Genomic DNA, 13,863 nt, shown 5'->3' with positions numbered 1-13,863 from the left:
AGGAGAACTCATTCACTGGATCCAATATTATATCCAAGGGATTTTTTTAAACTGCCAACCTAGTGGCACTAGAATTGCATATTAGTTATTCCCAATACCTTCATGGCTTATTCTATGTTTGTTGCAGATGGAATTTTCTCAGTTTCAGCGTTTGATGTCCTGACCTGCATGCTGGTAATGTTATGTTTATGGAATGTGGTATTTCATTATGATATATTTAAATAATTATGAACCTATTCGGCAAAATTTCATTATGCAGGTGCATACATGCTCTGTATATTCCTAATCCTTAAAAAAAAAAAATTATCCTATGCAGGTGGTTAGAAAATTACCCTCCTCGTGTTTTTTTTTAATTTATATTTTATTGAGAATTTGAATAAATACAACATTGTAATGAAAGTACCAACAGCATTATACATCAAATAAAGTGTTTTTGATGGCAAAAAAAAAAAAAAAGTACTTTCATTTGCTTTTAACGACCGTTCCATTTTTGAGTTACATTACAACTTGCAACTACATCCCGTCAACCACCACTAAGGCACTGAAGAACTTCCACATATTTCAAATTTCTTAGTATGTAAGTAACTTGCTCCAACCAATTATCTGGGGAAGGGATTGGATGATGTGTAGCCTTTCACATGGTCAACAACGTGAAAATCTTTGATCAACAGGCATCATTGAGTTGGGTTGGCTACATTAATACTGACCCTACTTTTCAGATCAAAGCAGACACAGCTCACCAAATTCTTACCTGGGAAAAAAATCCAGTTTTTTAGGGATCTGAAATAGTCCCAACACTTGTTGAAGTACAATTATGACAATGGTCATGTAAGAGTTGCTATTATGACATCACATCACAGTAACTTTAAAATTTAAGAAAATCAACAAAAAGAACCTTATAAAAAGCAAAAAAAAGGCACAGCTTACAATGTACCTACTCTATTAGGTATTAGAATACTTCTTGGGGCTGCTTCACAATGCACCTAAGGCATGTTGACAGTTAATATTAACACATGACTGGGATTCACTTAAGAAACCACACCAGCATTTTATTGGCTAGAAAAATGTTAAGAATGCTTACTACAACTGCTTGCCTAATAGATGTAAAATATGCATCTTGTAAAAGTCTTTTCTTTCAAAGAAACTGTATTCCATTTTAACATTTATACATAAAAAATCATTTTTTGGCTATTCCAAACTGACTTATCTACATATTATCACGACTGCTTTTATTGCACATGAATTCAGACCAACCTAATTATTTAAATAAATCAGGGCTCACACAACATATAACAAAGACAAACAGACAAGCAAAGGATTCACAAACATAGACTTATTAAAAAGACTAAAAATGGCTTAAATAAAAACCGGCTCATACAGTGTTCCAGCTGTTAATTCCAAAGGCTGCACAAAGGAGCCTTAAGGTTTACTACATCCAAAGGGCTCACAGCTGATCGAGTTCACGTATCCCACTTGCAGCTGATGGAGTTTGTATATCCCAGACAAACTGCGCACTATTCTCCGGGCAAATACTTCTTTATCACAGCTTCTTCGGGAGTTACTTCAGAAAGTGCAGCAGCCTGCACTTATGTAGATAAGTCGGTTTTGATTTTTGATGTATAAATGTTTAAACTGGAATACAATTTTTTGATGGCCTGATAGTATGAGATTTCCCTTGGTTTAGTGTGTATATTAATGTACTAGGCTCGGTAACCATATTTTGGTTTTCTGGAAGTCTTTTCTTTACCTGCTAATGGCTTGCTCCTCATCAGTTATTCCTGTTTCCCTGCATGCCCTGTTGGACTCCTCCAGACTCAGGGCAATCGCTCTCTGCAGATCATCCTTATCATCGCCAGTGAGATCAATCACATCTGCAAAAGAAAAGCAAGTCATTTCTAATAAGGCAAAATAACAGATGGGGGGGGGGGAAGAGAGTGCACGGTGCACCTGGAGTTGTGCACACCAGGTCTGCTATCCTTTCTATTAGTTTCTATCAGATACTGATTTACGTACTTTAGTCCAAGTTCTGATTTCAGCACACATTGGCTATTGCAATTTTCTGTTACGACGACTTCCCAAATACCAATTGCATAATTCAAAACAGTGCAGCCTGTCGAATTACCGGATCTAAAAGGTACGAGCACATTCAACCAATGCTCAAGTCTTTCCACTGGCTTCCTATCATACAAAAGAAGAGATGTTAAACTGCTCTGCAAAACTGTGCTTCCACGTATTTATCTGATACTATCTGTTTATGTCAATCTACTCGAACCATATGTTTGTCATAATAAGCTTTGCTCAAAGCTGTGGCCGGCAAACTGGTTGAAACTAAGAAAATGACTTCTTCTTGTGAACACGCTGCCAATGTTTTAGGATCAACTGTTGACTTTTCTTCTTTTTGCTAAAGTCTGTTTGAGATTAGGAATTGATCTGACTTTGTCTGAAATTATTTTACGCTCGTACTTGTAACACCATTTTGTAGCCTTTTGGGAGAGGCGGTGAAGACATTTAAAAATAAATATTCTGTTACGAATCAGAAGGTGGACCCCTGTTCCGAGGTAGGGTTAGTGCTACCAAAGAGAGAATCAACCCTCTTAGGTCCCTACTGTCAGAGGGCAAGGCCTGGTGAATCAGCAGCTGAAGGAAGACTTCGCCCTGGAAGCTCGTGGTCCCCCCAGGAGGGAGCCCGTAGGGACCCGGGCCGCTGGGACTTAGGAGACTCACTGAAGACAAGACAGGTCTGGATGCTGGCGCCTCCGACAGGTCGTAGTCAGTCCAGGAGTGGAAGCCGAAAAATGGTCAGGAGCCGGTCCAATGGTCGAATCCAGGAGAGGGGTCGTAAGCCGGTACAGGAGCAAGCAAGGAGATGGGTCAGAAGCCGGTCCAGGGTCGAGCCAAGAATCAGTCCAACAAGGGAGGAGAGCAGAAGCAGGACGAAGAACAAAACCAGGAGCGGGAATCAGAAGCGCAGAACTCAGGAACCAAACATCAAGGAGCAGACCTTGCCTTAAATACTAGAGTCGAGGGAGGAGTCTCAGGAAGGAGCCACGACAACTTCCTGTCGTGGCCCCTTTAAATACATTTTTCAGCCGTGCGCGCAGCTCTAACAAACCCGGAGGGGGAGGAGTCACCCTGGCCAAGCAGGGCCATGTGCTCGGTCTTCAACAGCAGCCAAGGCCGCGGGGAGGCTGCCTGCTCCAGCAGGAGCCTCCGAGACAGCCCGACGCCACGGGTGAGCGGACCGCCGCAGCCGAAGGCCATAACATATTCCCAAGCTGTCCTAACAAGCTCTGTCTATAATTTCATGCTTATTAGAAATATATCTAGCATCCCCAAAATGTATTTATAATTAATGAATGAATGAAGAGACATGAGAAATGGAACATTTCTATCCACCAACCCAATCAGCTGAAAAATGCAGTCGGGCATTATCAGACAAAATCTGCAGAAGCAGTTTAAAAAAAAAAAGAAAAACCTCTTAGAAAACATTTAGGGGCCGATGCAATACAGTGCGCTCAGCCTGTATAACCCGCAGTCGGACGCGTGTTTAATAGATGCTAATCAATCCCCTAATGTATTAAGGGGATTAGTGCCTATTCAACGCGCGTCCAACGCAGAGTGAATCTAATAGCGCTCATCACATGCAAAGGCACGTGAATGAGGCCTATTAGGAATTCACTCCGATGCACAAGGAAAAAATTGTGCGTCTCGGATGCACATTTAGCGCTCAGAAATTAACGCCTACCTGGAGCAGGCGTTAACAGCTGAGCGCATTTAAAATAAGTACAGAAAAGCAGGAAATGGATGCTCAACTGACCAGCATCCGTTTCCTGAACCCCCAGTGTCAGTTTCGCTCCTTGCTAACGCGACCCCCCTAATTTAAATACTGTATGGCACCCCCTTGGGGGGCGCATTAAGAAAGCAAGCGCTGAATGTTCAGCACCCGCTTCCTACGCACATTTATGCATCGGCCCCTTAATGTTTTTTCTGCGAAACTTCCCCTAAATTTCTGTTAGATTTACTTCAAGAATATTCGCAGCAACAGGCAACGGATAAGAAGCCAATACTGCAGGGACCATCACTTGAAGCTAATCTTACTGCAGGACACCCGAAGACGCTGCCTCGTTTAATAGATAGATTACAACATACAGGGAGAAAGGGGAGCAAAGAGAGCACTTTCCTTGGGACGAAGAGGTCAACGGTATGTGAAGATTTGCCGGAGCGCTAAAATGGGAGGAATTCAAGAGCGCACAGATAAGTGGAAACGTGCTTTAAAAATAACCAATTAAATATCCCCAACAAAGCACTATAAATTAATATACAAAGAATTTTCTGTCACCATGAAATTAAAATGTTTGCAGCATCTCCCCTCGGAATAAGAGAAACCTGGTTACATTCTTAGCAACCTGCACGTATTACATTTTTACATCGAGTCCAATGCAGGTGAAAATAAAAATGGATTGCCAGGAGTGGGTTTGGTGATTTTTTTTTATGAGGTATGAATTTGCATATTCATCATTTCCGGTGCATATGCTATTTTATAAACCTCTCTCTATATATATATTTTATATGGGAGTGACAATTGTCAGAGGTAAATTCCCTGTTTGAGAACCAGCCATCCCTTACCCGAGTAAAAGTATGTGTGGGGGAGGGTGATAAGCACCACAGGTGGGCGAGCTCGGGGGAGGGGGAAAAGCACTGGCAGAGACCGCAGATGCAGGGCCTTTTCTCAAAAGGAGAGGGATGCTCTTACCCTTCCCTTTGAGGACAGGCACAAGACCGTGCATCTCTGCAGGTAGTTTTACAAACTGCCCGGTAAGAACCAGGCGACCCATCAAATACCATTCAGCTGTTTGGGACTTTCAATCCCCAGAGATTTAATTCTGCGTCACGATATTTAATAAGGAAATCTTGCAGCGTTTAAACCCTCGGGCCACCAACAGCAGGCCCCCCCCCTTCTTATCCAGGAAACAGACAGCGAAACCGTACACATTCCCAGGCTTTCCACACTGGGGCAGCGGCAAACAGCTCACCGTTCCCCCTGGAGCCAACTCCAAGATCCATTTCTACGTAAAATGATCTTGTCATCGCCACGCCAACAGGCTATAAATTCTGGCACACGCTGTATCCAAAGGAGGAATGCCTTCTGAGGTTACCAGCGGCTGCTGGCTAGTTAAGTAAGAAGGCAGGACAAGAGAGGCAAGGTTACTACCATGAACTACACTTCTCATGTCACTTACCAAACAAAAAATACATAAAGTCTGCAGAGACAGCAGGTAAGTCTGCAAACTGCACTGCATTAAGGGGGTCACAACCCCTGCACGGACCTTGGCTTAAAACATGGGAGCGATGTGATGTTTGTCACTCTTCAGCCTTTGCTGCTTTTGCTAGCTGAATTTGGCCAGAGAAACTGGCATGCATCTCTCTGGATCTGATATCCTCTAGCATCTGTCCCAGGATGACTGTGCAATGTGTTCAGGCGCCTCACTCATTGGCAGGGGAAGGGGCCAGGGAAATTTGTGGGAATCCGAGGATGATTCAAGCAGCTCTCTCTCCCTGCCACTAAAATGCCATCAACAAGCTGGGAGTAGCTCCTTTGCCAACAAGGGACCATGCGGTAGGTAATGAGATCAGCTCGTGTCAAATGAGAGCCATTTTGCAAACTCTGGGATCTAGCAGGACTCGCTCGTATTGGGAGGTATCTCACCTGATTTTCTCCCTCTCTCTCTGCTAACAGGAAATGCTCCTTAAACTGAACCCTATAAAACCACAGAGGATCCCTAGCTACGAAATGGAGGTGGGGAAGTCAGAGATCAATACTGCACCAGGAATGACATCGGGCAGATGGGATGGGCCTTACAGTCTTTATCTGCTGCCATAATCAAATGTTTGCACAAAAAAAAACCACAGAATTGTGTTACAGTGCTGAGGGCCTCTGTTGGAAACAGGATGCTGGGCTTGATGGACCCTTGGTCTGTCCCAGCATGGCAATTTCTTATGTTCTTAAGGAGAAGTGGCTCGTAAGCACAATGGTGGCAGATTCCAGCGGAGGAATCCCACTGCTTCTCTGGCCAGAGCCCAACCGCACAGCACGTTCAAAGCAGCACGGTCTGAATTACCAAGAAAGCCACTCACCCCGGAAAAACAGTACTAGCACTCATTTGGTTATGAGTTTGACAGTCGCTTGGTTTTGATTGCAAATATTATTTCTCTAAAGAAAAACCTGGCAATTTTCCACAGCACCACACCTACACAGCCTAATATAACCCCAACATTTGAAATAACCACCCCACCACCGCCTGAAAACCACAGTTAGATTGTGGCAAGAGGTTCACCTTACTCTTCCAGGGCCGGTGGTATCGCAACCAGGAAATGCAGCGCAAGAGGGAGGCTGCAGTGATCAGAGATGGGGAGGATTTGGGATTTCCTTATGGACTGAGGGAAGGCCCTCCAAGTACGTTTGCAAGCCTACGCCCTAGGCGAATCAGGATAAGCGCAGCCTCAGTCCCATCTACTCAGCATTGAAGTACGAGCCTACTCCCAAGCAGCGGAAAATGTGCAGGATTCCCGCAGGATCCTGGAGAGCCCTCAACATCCCACAGATTCCTGTGCTAACGGAGAAGCCGATGCCGGACCCCCCCCCCCCCCTTACGGCGGCAGGCCACGTCTGCGTGCACGTCGGTTCCCAACACCACACAAAAGAACTTCTCTCCGGCAAAATGTCAGCACTAGTCAGACCCTTCAGCTTCCTCTAAACATCTCTAAAGGTGAAAAATCTTGGATTTCACCTGGCATCAAAGGATAAGCAGAGAGAAAGCCCTGAATGTTGAAAAATAAAAATAAACCCAGAAAATGCCAGAAGATACTGAACTTTCCGTGCTGAGAAACACCTACTTGTGTCTGCCTGGCTGCCCACGCTGATGTATCGGTCGTTGTTAGGAAGGGCCGTTTGATAGTAGCTTGCGTCTTCTTGTTGAGGAAGTTTGGCCTTCTTCGCCGTAAGGAAAGCCACAGCTAATTCAGCGTTCCCATTGCTGTCCTTTAAATCCCAAGAAAAACAGCATTACTCTTTTCTGTCTCCCCGCCACAGAGATAAAGGAGTCTAAATACAGGTGTCCTACAGGCCCTTTTCTATTTGGGGTTTTACAATGTAAGCGTGCTTGAAGGAAAAAAGTCATGTACAGAAGATTACAGCACAGTGACGAGCACTAGCGCAGACAGGGGCACAGACTCTTCTCAATTTCAGGCACATTTAGGCAGTCAAGCTCCAAAATACAAAAAAAATAAATGACTTTTTTTTTTTTTTTTTAAAGATTACGAGAACAATATGCAAAGCCATTTCTGCGGGTAAAAGCCCTTTGAAAACTGGCACCTTACTGTGTAAAGGGGGAGAATTTACCTGCGTTGTTTGGAGGTGTTCCCATGGGCAGGGTTAGGTCAGGGGAGGGAAGTAGCACACATAGGTGACATTTTCAGAACCGGCGCACATTACTTCCAAGAGAGTCAGAATACCAGCAGGAAAAAGCATGGGCAAATCTCCACGCGTACTTTTTCCCCTCTGGGCATTAATCAAAGCGTAACTAGGCCTTTAGTTTTGCTTTCATTGTTGGTGCAATCCCCAAATAAGCATCAAAATAGGCAGTCTGATTACTGCCCCCTGTATAAATGTCGTCACAAGAACCTAAAGCTACTCCAGGTTTGCAAATAGTAGAAATAGCTATCAGATCAAGGGGGAGCAAATGATTTTAAAAAGTTTGCGAGGGGGGAGAGCCTTATTTTGCTACATTTCAGCTACTCAATTAACTGTATCCATGTGTGTAAGAGAAATCAGTTTACAAATGAATGATAGTGTTTGTGACTGTCTGTGTGCATATCCTCAGCCTCTGTGGCAATATCACTCTGAGCATCAGCGCTTGCGCTCAGCTAATAAACTGCCAACTCCCAATTTATACCTTGAGAGAGAGCGGGCGGAGCTCCTCTCTTTTTTTTTTTTTATCTTCTTTGGAAGATCTTGGGCTTTCATTCAAGCGAAGGGGAATTTGGCTGCTCAGCCACTGGCCTGCAAACATCCAGCCATCCAGTGCACCATACGTCCACGTCAAGGCGGCGAGCGAGCTGCGGTCTGCACGGCCGTACACAAGGTAACAGCACATGCACCTGTTAACAAAACAGGCTTACCAGAATTTACTGCTAGTTTGAAATAGCCTCCATCAGACTGGCAAGAAGATGCATTAAAAAGACGGTTTTGGCATCTGCACAATGCTTAATGCAGACACTTTTGGATTAGCCTGAAGTGGAGTAAACTGGGCCCCTGCTGACCAGATGCCCCGACTCTTGAGTTTACTTATTCTGTATCACCGAGCCCATGTCTCTGGTAAGTTTCTCCTCTTTGTTGATTGCTTCAGTATCCCAGTGCAGGCCCAATTGGCCCCTCTGCACTGCCAACTAACCATGAATGCAAACCTTGCAAAAACCTCAACTCTGCCATTCACCCGGATGGCGAACACAGCGCGGACCCCTGGAGGTTAGATTAATGTCCCGATCCCCGCTCTCACTGGGGATCAGAGCAGCCTGCTGTTCACAGCATTCCTCCCAGCACCCAACAAGCTGTTTTTAGGCATTAAAAAAACCAAAAACAACATTCAAAGTGTTTCAGCTCCAAAAGGAGTTCAAAGTATGGAGGTGACTGAAACAGAAAATGACCCTGCAGGTTACCTGAAGAAAGGTTTTATAGCAAAGGGTAAAACGTTAAGGAAAAAGATTACTACTGTAAATGGACACTCCCTGTCCCCCCCGTCCCCCCCATGAGTGGTATATGGCAGGGAGGGGGGAATCCCAAGGTCCTTTCCTGCACGGTCCTTGAAATAAAGAGGCAAATAATTGTAAAACGAGAGGGAAAACCACGTTGGCATGCTTTGGCCTCAGCTATGCTGCGGTGCTGCCTTTGTTTAATTGGTTTCAGCCCTGGACTAGAAATTACCGTAATATGCTTCCTCCTTGACTGAAATCAGAGCGCTGGCAATACTGACTCAGAAAACGAAGGACCTGAAAAAATCTCTCCCCATTCCCGATGCTGGACAGGATATCAAAAGCTGCAGACAGGGCGCCAAAGTTTTGGGATTTGCTATTCCACTGTGGTTCCTGTTTCCCCCAGCCTTCCCTCCCCACACACACACACACTCTCTCTATCGTCTACTGGTGTGCACTTGTACAGGAAGGACAAACGAGGGCATACCTTCAAGGCTTGCTGCAGTACCTGGATGTCACTGACACCAGTGATCTCCCTCAGCTGATTCAGAAGTGTTTGCTGGTGCTGGAAGACAAAACAAAAGGTCAATCAATCAATCAGGCAGGGCCAGAACTAGGAGTGGGTGAGAGGGGCAGCTGCCTAGGGTTAGGACAGTGGTGGGGAAGGAGAAGAGTGGGATTCAGGGTGGGGGTACAGGACACAGGTGCTTATTATTTCTTTTTCTCACACCTTCCGTGAATGGTCAATCTTTAAAAACAATGACTACCTATCCTGCCCTGGTCACAGATTCATGACAGCAGCGTTAAAGAAAATCCATTAATGCTGTCAAACACAACCAAAGGTGTTATTACAGCTCAGATAATGAGGGCCCACTAAAGAATGCTGTTATTCCAGACCTTTATCTTATTTATTTTTTTATTGATGCAGAAATTCTCCCCTGCTCCTCTGGGCCTTCCAGCTCAGTCTGATCCAGCTTCTACTAGGCAATGGTTTCATGAGCCTTAGCACGCAACTACCCGGGAAGTCCCGTCCCTCCCCCCCTCCACCCAGACACTGCAAGGATCGTCCTTGGCCAGGAACCACAGACAATGGCTTCCGGCGGAACACCCTAGTTCTGGCCAGTAGGTGTCACCACTGGGCAACGGCTAGGACTCCTCCTCATTCTCTCCTTCCCCACTCCCCTGTAGCCTACCCAGCCCCGGTCAGACCAGGGAAGCAAACAAGAGGCCCAGGAATCCACATAATAGAGCATATCACTGGTACCAAAACCCCAGGCCAGTCCCAGGTGCCTATGTACTAAAGGTTTTGTCCTTAAGTTCGCAGAGTAGGTACGCAGCATGCACAACCTTTAGCAACATTAGGACAATTTCTTCCTGGACATGTACTCATGGTTCCTTGGGCAAACCTGCATTTGGGTGTGTCCTTTCACTGTAGGATTGGCATACATTGTATACCAGTTGGGCAAGTAAAACTGGAGTTACATAATCATATTATTATTGATCTGGCTCCCTGTCAGTCAGCGGGGATGCAACCTTGGATATTTAACATCCAATCCCAAACCTCTATCGCTCTTTCATCACCTCCTGATGCTGCTGAAACTGGATGAGGCAAGGTGGCTTATTCTGACAGCCAGAAAGAAAGACAGACCATTCAGCCAAGTACACTGGAGAGCATGGAAAAAAAAATAAAGACAAAGCCACGGACAGTTCAAGAACGCTCAAAATACAAAACGAACTGTGTTTACAGATTGTGCAGGAGAGAGGGAGAGAATACTTGTATTTTAAAATGTTATTCTATATTTGACTTTGCAAGTATATGCAGATTTTTTAATAGTCTTTATCTATATAAAATCCTCTTATTGTTTGTTGCACCTGCTCTAACCCACGTCCCCATGTGTCAGCAATTCCTGCTCCCCTTTTCACAACATGCTCACAGTCGTAGGACATACAGAAAGTGACACTATTGTGATGCGAGAAAGCAGGAACGCCAAGAAACACATCCGATCAAATGCAGAAAGCCAAAGCACACTAGAAGCTGGGAGACTATCCTTAAAACATCCACAAGCCGTGCGTTTGCATGATTTTCTGCTGCTTTTCAAAGCAAACCTACTGAAAATGATCTGAACTTTTCCAAGTACTGATAATTTTCAAAAGAGTACCATGCAGGAGCATGGGAGACCTCCCCTCCCCCAAGATTTGAACCAATTGGTGCAATTCTGCAGAGCTTAGCATGCTTCCAGATGGACAGACAGAATGCATCACTGCTATAGCAACACTGCACCCAGCGTTGCAGTGTTAAGACTAGGGTAAAAGTGGGAATATTTTTCCCTCACATCACCTTTAATTATTTTTTTTTTTTTTTTAATTTTCAGGCTGTTAGCATTTCTCTTGGACGTCCTGTTCTGGAAAGAGAAAATAATCCAAGAGGCTCAAACATGAATTGGAAAGTGCCATTCCTCTAGAAGTGAAGACAATGCATCCCACATTGATCCCTAAACAGATGTCAAACCAGATGTCCTGTTTTGAGGGGGAAAAAATAAGTATTTTATTCAAAATGGGTTAACCACTAAACTCAACAACTGAGCAGGCAAAAACATAAAAGACTTTTTCTCTTAAATCTTTCCTTCCTCTAGGCTCTTCTTTAAGAGGAAATAACCACCGATAGCAGCTGCCATATGGGAATGAGTATTTCTGCTTTGCTGTCTGCGATCTATGTTATATTATACTTTTACGCTGCCTTCTTTGAAAACAAGTTCAACCCAAGGTGGGTTACATCAAGCAAATGCAACAACCAAAATACATCACAGAAATAATACAACAATAAAATACATCCATTAACACTTCAGCTACTCCAAGTGTCCACAGCAGATTCAATTAATACAACAGAAGGGAGAACCTCTGTTATCACTAGCATCAGTCGCACTAGCTGGAAGTATTTCCAGTTAACCCAGAATGTCTGTGTATATGATCTGTATGTACATTTTCAGGCACCTATCTTGTAAAAGTTATTTCCTAAACTTCAGTTCTCCCTGTGGAACTCTGAAAATTATGCCAAAGGAAAAACTCTCTCTCGACATGAACAAATACACAAGACCATCGTGTCACCATTTGTTCCCATAAGGGAATAAACTGCCAAAAGAAAACCAGAAAACAGCTACTGCTATTACTAGCAACAGTAACATGGGACAGACTTAGTTTTTGGGTACTTGCCAGGTTCTTACGGCCTGGACTGACCACTGGATGCTGGGCTTGATGGACCCTTGGTCGGACCCAGTATGGCATGTTCTTATGTTCAGTGTCTGAAAGAGAGCTGTGAACAACTGCTGGAGAGCATGTGCACCCCTGGGGAAATGCCAGCAACTTCATCCTTAGTGTGGCAGAGGTGCATGCAGAGAACCTAGCTCATCCCCTCCATCCATCAGTCATTATATGACCTTCAGCAAGCCACTTGAACTCCCTGTGCTGCATTTAAGGTTACACAACCTCTGGTTTTAACAGTCCAGAAACGAAAGCTATGGTTTCTAACAGTCCAGAAACGAAAGCTATGAATAACAGAAACGAGGAGTCAGAGAATGAGAAATGATACAGTTTGGCCACCTTGTAAGAATGTCCTAGAAAAAGCTACTCCAAAAGTTTACATAGAAAGAGAAAGGGGATGGAAAGACCCCCAAAAAAGACAGACTACTTAGAAGATTAGATGCCATCAAGGGCATATTGAAACAAATCAAATAGATGCAATATTAGCAAAATGAAGAGCTTATACCAGTAAACTGGGGAATCTTTGGGACAAAGACACACTGAGTCTGTAAACTGCAACGCTCACTGCAATCTACTTTGGATGACAGATGCAAAGAAATGCAATTCACGATCGGAAATGTCTCTCTTTCCGGGGGGGCAATGTAGGTCAGCCAGAGCTAAACTCTGCCCATATATAATTACTCATGAGAAACAGAAATGGCACAGTTTTTAAAGGCTGCAGGACCACCAGCAGCTACAAAATTCAGGTGGGCGATGAGCTGCTTTTAGATGTTTACCAGCGGCTCTGCTTTTCTTCGTCATCTCTGTAGTACCTAAAAAATCTTGCGAGAGCCCGGCACGCCCACAGCAGCAGCAGCAGCCCCTCTTCCTGCAGGCTCCCGGGGAAACAGGCCGGCCCCGGGCACAGCGCGGCTTTGCTTTCGGCTCCGGTCCTCCAAAGCGCCGCGCTCAGCAGCTTCTGGGACGACAAAGCAGCAGGCGAGGGGTCCGTGCAGGGCGCCCAAACCCCCGCTCCCCTGTGCAGCCACCTCCGGGGAGAGTGCGGGCGGCTGCAAGCTGCCGGCGGAGTCGGCCCGGTGCATGCAGAGGGCGGGCGCGGAGCTCTCCCAGCCCGAGGCTAGCAGGCCCCGGGGCTGCGGGCTCGCCTAGGCGGCCAGGCCGGGGAGCGGCGCGAGTCGGGCGGCCTGAGGAGGGGGCGGCGCTTTACCTTCTGCGAGTTGGGCTGCAGCACGTTCTGCTCCACGGTCATGGCCCGGGCGCGGCGGCGGAGGAAGAGGAGGAAGCGGCGGAGGTCGGGAGCGCGGCCCCGGGTCAGCGCTGGGCGGCCGTGCGGCGAGCAGCGGGAGCCATGAGCCGAGGAGTGCGAGGGGGCCGGGCCGAGAGGAGAGCCCGTCACTGCCAGCCCCGCCCCAGAGAGAGAGAGACACACACACACACACACACAGAGGTACAGAGACACACACACACCTAGAGGCACTGACACAGAGATGCACACTCTCGTACAGATACACACACACACACACACACCTAGAGGCACTGACACACACAGAGGTACAGATACACACACAGAGGTACAGAGACACACACACCTAGAGGCACTGACACACACAGAGGTACAGATACACACACAGAGGTACAGAGACACACACACACACCTAGAGGCACTGACACAGAGACGCACACTCTCATACAGATACACACACACACACACCTAGAGGCACTGACACAGAGACGCACACTCTCGTACAGATACACACACACACACACACCTAGAGGCACTGACACAGAGACACACACTCTCGTACAGAGACACACACACACACCTAGAGGCACTGACACAGAGACGCACACTCTCGT

General features: G+C 45.9%; 1 protein-coding gene across 3 annotated transcripts in view; it reads right to left on the bottom strand.

Moving 5' to 3' along the window:
* The window catches only part of USP25 (ubiquitin specific peptidase 25), a 136,614-nt gene extending 123,227 nt beyond the window's left edge, over positions 1–13,387 (bottom strand). For all 3 annotated transcript variants that reach the window (XM_029577895.1, XM_029577896.1, XM_029577897.1), the window contains exons 1-4: positions 13,214–13,387; positions 9,236–9,313; positions 6,895–7,039; positions 1,748–1,871 (exon numbers count right to left, since the gene is read on the bottom strand). In XM_029577895.1, coding sequence (XP_029433755.1) covers positions 1,748–1,871; positions 6,895–7,039; positions 9,236–9,313; positions 13,214–13,255 — 389 coding nt within the window. In that variant the 5' untranslated portion in view covers positions 13,256–13,387. The remainder of the gene's footprint in view (positions 1–1,747; positions 1,872–6,894; positions 7,040–9,235; positions 9,314–13,213) is intronic.
* Between the last annotated feature and the right edge of the window lie 476 nt (positions 13,388–13,863).

Source organism: Rhinatrema bivittatum, chromosome 15, assembly GCF_901001135.1.
Source record: "Rhinatrema bivittatum chromosome 15, aRhiBiv1.1, whole genome shotgun sequence".
Taxonomy (NCBI): Eukaryota; Metazoa; Chordata; class Amphibia; order Gymnophiona; family Rhinatrematidae; genus Rhinatrema; species Rhinatrema bivittatum.
The sequence above is the reverse complement of the archived record's forward strand: the minus strand, read 5'-3'. Positions and strand labels throughout refer to the sequence as shown.